At 43.4% G+C, this 6000-nt stretch overlaps 1 protein-coding gene across 3 annotated transcripts in view; it reads left to right on the top strand.

Moving 5' to 3' along the window:
* The first annotated feature begins 31 nt into the window (after positions 1–31).
* LOC139614409 (kinase suppressor of Ras 1-like) overlaps positions 32–6000 on the top strand; it is a 39453-nt gene continuing 33484 nt past the window's right edge. The window contains exon 1 of one of the 3 annotated variants that reach the window (XM_071471646.1): positions 32–360. In XM_071471646.1, coding sequence (XP_071327747.1) covers positions 169–360 — 192 coding nt within the window. In that variant the 5' untranslated portion in view covers positions 32–168. The remainder of the gene's footprint in view (positions 361–6000) is intronic. The other 2 variants (XM_071471645.1, XM_071471647.1) reach the window with 2 other exon arrangements.

The raw sequence follows: 6000 nt of genomic DNA, 5'->3' as shown, positions 1-6000 counted from the left end.
TTTGAGGGTTACAACAGGAAGCGGGTCTGAGCCTCTGCTGCCGGGGGCTCACTTCAGGGAACTTGGTGAAGGAGACTTGTTGCAGCTCCAGAGCTCAAACGCGGAAACGTGTTTGAAACGATGCGCCGTTTAGAGGAAGCGGCTCCGGGCCGCCTGTGATGCGGAGGAATGGACGCAGGAGCGGGCAGAGGACACGGGGGAGTCCGCAGCAGAGCCCGGCCAGGAGGCGCTCAGGAGGCTCTGCAGCAGTGCCAGCTCATCCAGGACCTGCTGGACATCTCCACCTCCAGCCTCCAGGCGCTCAGGACCAGATGCACCGCGACCAACGACCTCACCCAGCAGGAGATCCGCACTTCGGAGGTACGGACACGCAGCCTGGCGCTTTGCCTCCAGCGAGCGTGAGGAACCCTTGCTGGAGACCAGCTTCACAGTGAATGAGACACTGGTGCTTCTCTGTGCTCTGTCACCCATCAGATACACAGCCTCTACAGGTTCTTCTTCCATGGTCACATCGAACACAATTCATTTTAATGTTTTGACTGATGTCTTGAAAAGTCAGGTAGTGGGTCAAGTGCTGGTTAGTTTCACTGGTGTCTGTGGTGGTTGTAACTCTTATAATGGTTAAGGTTGAAGTTGGGCTCCTCAAGTAAATTAGCTCAGTTTAGTTGAAACATTAAAGTTTTGAAGACATTTTGACGTCACAGTAGGAAAAGCACAGATACAAATGATAAAACGGATGATGATGATGATGATGATGATGATGATGATGATGGTGGTGATGATGGCTGAACTCCATTTAGCTGCTTCAGTTTCAGGTTGCTGTTATTGTGCGTGCTGGCTCACTGTCATGTCTAACTGGGACACAATAGCACACAGTAATTGTTGTTGTGGTGCTTTTCCTGCTTTGCTGTGAAACAGGCCTGTTGCAGCCTTTCAAAGATGCATTTTCACCTGCGTTTAAATCACCTTAAAGCTCCCACACAGTCTAAAGGTGGATGTCCATGTGTTTGTGATTATAAAGCAGGTCTAGGTTCTATATTAATACTGTGAAAGTATCAAAGCCTCAGTCCACAGAGAAATGCACACAGCCTGTATTCAGACACTGAGCCTTAAAACCAGCCGTCAGGACTTCTGGAACTTTGTGATGTCAGAGCAAAGTAGTCACCGCCCTCAGCCACGCCCCAAGTCCACCATCATACCTTGCAGGATTTGTTTTCTCCGAGTGTTTATGTGGAATCTGCTCTATTTTTTTCATTGGATCACTTAGAAAACAGATGTAAAACTACACTGAGATGGTTTTTGGTTTTTAAAACTACAAATGATTCTTATGGCTCAACACTTCAGATAAAACACATAAAATATGGGACCTTTAAACACAGCGTTTCCCTTTGTGCTGGTGAACTCAAACCACAGACAGGACTCTGGATGCAAACCTCAGACTCACAGTCCACCTCAAACAGCTTTCTGCAACGTTGGTGCCTCCGAACATCACCTCGCCACAATCTAATATGGAAAACAACTTACTACTATATAAACATTTTCTCAGAGAGAGGCTTGGGCAGGCTCATATTATGTAAGACCCGCCCTTTTGACAATGACAGACAATTTAAAAAAATGACCACCTGTGAATGTGACACTCATCAGATTTACTTGTTATATATTATTTCATTTTATTTGTCCTTGGTAAGTTGCTAGGCAGTAAGATGAATCACTTTGCTCCAACAGTGTACAGCCTCCTCTGTTTGGGTCCGTTCCCACAGTGAGAACCATGGTGACTGTGTTCACCACATTCATCAAGTGTCAAAACTTCTGTTTTTAAGTTGCCCAAAAGGTCTTGTAAGACTCTGACGTCACAGATCTGTCAAATGGGCAGATTTCCTTTTTCTGACTAATTTTCCATTTGATTGTGTGGGTGGGTGTGTGTTTGTGTGTGGTGTAGTTGAGGAGTGGCTGTTGCTGCCCACTGTCTCAGGGGCTGGGAACAGCACAGAGCCCTTGTTGTGTTGTGTATATGTCTGTGGCAAGGAGCAAAATTTGGCTGTGGTTCCCTCCCACGCTTTCTGAACATGTCTAGTTTGGTAAGAGCATCAATAGACGTGACACACACACAGTGGGAGGGGACGAGTGTGTCGCTGTGCCGGGGCAAATGTTCGAGACAGAAGAGGGAGGGAGGTGTAAAGTCAATGAACTGTGGTTCAGAGCTTTGATGATTCTCTTTTTCCTTTTCCTGTCCTTTTCCTGACCTCTGAAACTGCCTGACCAACAGACACATCCATCTTTACGAATCCACGTTGACATTATTTGTTGTTGAAACACGCAAATAATGTCCATGTCCAGTGTTACCAACTGGATTTTAATAATTGTAAGAAATGCTGCACAAGACATTCGAATAGTTCCACTTGATGTGAAGAGGTTCCTCCATGAGCACAGTTTCGTAAAGTGTTTCTTTAAGCTGCGGTCACAGTGTCTCAGCGCTTTTACATTTCTATTAAAATGGAGAAAATATATGAACAAAAAACAATAAATGTACGAGATTTGAAATGTGCACATACAGATTTACATGCAAATATAAGCATGCATGAATACAAGTATACATGCACATTGTACAACCTGTGCTCTCAACCAGGTTAGTGTTTCACATCTGTCCAAACCCCCACCCCGAGCTCAACCACAATAATTGACATGTGTGAACCTTGATTCTTTTTTTGGCCACTTCTGCAAAGTTAAAAACACAACATCTGACTTAAACGACACAACATGTCATCGCCTACATATCCAGCAGACACAGAGCAACATTAGCATTCATTTGGAGCTCTGGTTTGGTCTCCACCAACTTCAGCTACTAAATGCCCCACTGTCCGTCAACCAGTCTTTAACTTTGTCCCCCTGCTGCAAGAGGGAGCTGCCCGTCAAGCACCGGTGACTAGTCTGAAGTCAGGGGCCGGGAAGACTCTCTTCCTCTCCCAGCGACCCACTTGGTGTCGGCGGCGATAAGGTTATCCCTCTCACTTTTTCTCTACTATGGTGGAGCTACCTCCAGACCCTGTGCTTGCCCCCCTTCCACCGAGTGCAGTCTGCCATCAGAAAGCATACCTCACCTGTCAGCCAGCTCTACCACATCAATGGTTTTGACCCCTGTGGTTTGTCCCTCCTGTAGCTGTTACCCGACAACCAACCGTCAAAGTGTTGTGTGTGTTGTATGATTTCAGTTGCTTTAGGGCTGTAGAGTGTGTGTGAGACCAACTCATCAGATAGCAGGTGATGCAGGAGAGAACCACTGAGTGGAAATATATCTTAGCTGCAGGAAGTTTCTGGTGGACCTGAGGTTTGGCAGATTGAATTTATTTTTATTTATGTGCAGTTGAGCAGAGATTTGAATCTAAATCTAAATCTCTCCATCTACACTGTGACCTCAAATGTTTTCGACTAATTCAATTGTATTCGTTAAGCCAGGATGTGACTAACGTCTGTTAGCTTGTTTGCAACCTCCACTTTAGTTTCGCCATGAATAAAAATAACTGTATCATCAGCATACATTTAGACAACACATTGTCCACGCCATAGACTGTAAATAAAGATGGATGCAGCCTCTGTGAAACTCTGGGTGTTTCTAACGAGCGGCTCTTTTGCTAGTTAATGAGCTAAGCTAATAAGCCAGGTATGGTGAGCACAAGTTCATGAAATATAAAAGTAGCAGTGTGTTAACATTTGAAGAAAAGCACCAATGTCTGTTTGCTGGAGAAGTTGCATTCCCTTCTTTTCAAATCAAAATATGGAATTTACCCAGGGGTGCCCAGACTTTGAATTAAACTGTAAATTCAACTTAAATCGATCATGCACCACTGACAGCATATTCTGAGAGACCTTGATGAATATTTGGGCAGTTTTATTATTGTGTTTCAGCCATAAGTAGTTGAAGTTCTTTGCTTGCTGCCTTCACAGCTCTGTGTGCAGATACTGCTCCGTGCATTCATTTGCATTAAGATTTTGCCCTTTATTTCTTTGCCTTAGTGAATTGATAACATTGCTTTAGTGGTGGCTCAGTCACACTGTGACACCCTGACACAGTGTGATGGCTCTCACTGTGTCAGTGTAGTGACGGTGTAGAGGAAGTGTCAGACTAAAACGATCTCTGATAGATTCCAAACTCTGCAAAGATTCTTTAAACCAGTTAAATGGAACAAACGGTTGAAGGCAGCATTAAGGTGGAACATTCGCGGCCTTATTAGCTCTATTACGTGAGGCTGCAGAAGGCCGTCTATGCAAAGTGATTGTGGTAGTCAGGAAAGCCCCATGTGGTTTCCCAACCGCTCTTGTTTTCTCTCAATCTTCTCTCCTCTCTCCTGTGTCATTTTTGTTCTCCTCTTTCTGACCTTTTTTTGCAATGTAGTTTTTGTTTTTGACTTATCCGCACAAATTACTTTGCACACCCCATGTTTGCTGTTATTTTCACCCCCCCCCCCCCACACCAAAATATTTTCTCCAGCAATAGTTTTCAATTATCCAATGAGATGTTGACTCAGTCAGTCACAAGAGTCATTATGATATAAGATTTGGAAACCATGGTGAGGTATTCTTATCACTTTTATGGTCCCTTGGCATCAGGTCACTACTTTTGTCAGATCATTACTTTCCTTATCATTGTTTATGACCAGATACCTGCAAAGCTAATGACATTCCCATCAGCCTCAGCTGTACTTGGCATTTATTACTAAGTAGCAAATGTTGCTAACACATGCTAACACACTAAACTTGTACTGAGAACATGATAAACGCTCCTTTCAAAACATCAGCTCGCAGATGTTGTCATTGTTGGGTTAGAGCTGACACGCAGCTATTGCAACCAGAACTTCACCAATTGTGTCTCTGGATGAAAAAAGAAGACCTGACCTTAGCAGTGCCACAAATGTGATGCTGTTCTGACTCAATCACGCAACCCTGTGGCACATGTGATGTAATTGCGGTCATGATGTAACAGAGCTGAGTGAGATTCATGCAGAGATAGACGCTGAAGAACTGCAGGCTTCTCACTACAGAATGGGACCCACCCCACCAGTGCACCTCAAAGACAAGGGACTAACACTTAGGTTGCAGGCAGGCTTTTAATGCACATAGTGTTGGCACCCTACACCCTTACAATGAACTGTTGAAAAAGCGCTTCAGAATACATCTGTAGACGAGTCCTTCAGTGGTGGTGTTCAAAACGCCAACACAATGTCTGAGGAACACCAGGCACTGATCACCACATATGTATATGATGAAATCATGCTGGGATAACATGGGTCATCAGGTCTTGCACAAACTTGGATTCCATGCCAGCTCGAGTGCATGCTGTCATTAAAGGGGGACAAATACTAAGATATTCTGAAATGTATGTACGTTTTTCAAAGAGTCAAATTTTCACTCAAATTTGCACCTTAACTTTCTTGTTCCTCAGATTTTTAAGGTGCCGTAAAACTCCCATGGTTACTAAAAGTTCTGCTGAAGTTCTGTGCGTTTAGAGAAAAGCCTGAGAATTCCTCTCTGATTACAACTGATTAAAATGTTTATTATTTTATATGAGATATGAGATGTCTGGGAAATCATTGCATTTTACTCAGTCTGAAACCTGTGCATTAAAGAGCTTTATTAGAATATTTTATTCTTGAAGTCTTAGTGTCAGTGAAGAGTTTTACTGTCAGTTCTGTAATGGTCTAAATTTTCTGTTCATTCATATCCATCAGCAGTCGTTATCTTATAAGCAGTTTGGGTCTATGCAGTTTAAAACAAAGCTCATGATGTTGCTTCACGCATATTTTAACAGTTTGTGAGACGGTTTAACAGCAGACATCTGGTGTGGACCACCAGTCAGGGGGATTTCCTCAAACTGAAGTCTCATTTCTCTGTACTGCTTTACACACATACAATACACTTCTTGACATTTAGGGCTGCTATAACAAGAAGGTCAGGTTTTCTTCTGAAATAACTTAATTAGTGTATTATACTGATCTTTAAATTAAG

Source organism: Trachinotus anak, unplaced genomic scaffold (genome assembly GCF_046630095.1).
Source record: "Trachinotus anak isolate AG129_WGS33_773 ecotype Australia unplaced genomic scaffold, CSIRO_AGI_Tana_v1 ptg000034l, whole genome shotgun sequence".
NCBI classification, from domain to species: domain Eukaryota; kingdom Metazoa; phylum Chordata; class Actinopteri; order Carangiformes; family Carangidae; genus Trachinotus; species Trachinotus anak.
The sequence above is the reverse complement of the archived record's forward strand: the minus strand, read 5'-3'. Positions and strand labels throughout refer to the sequence as shown.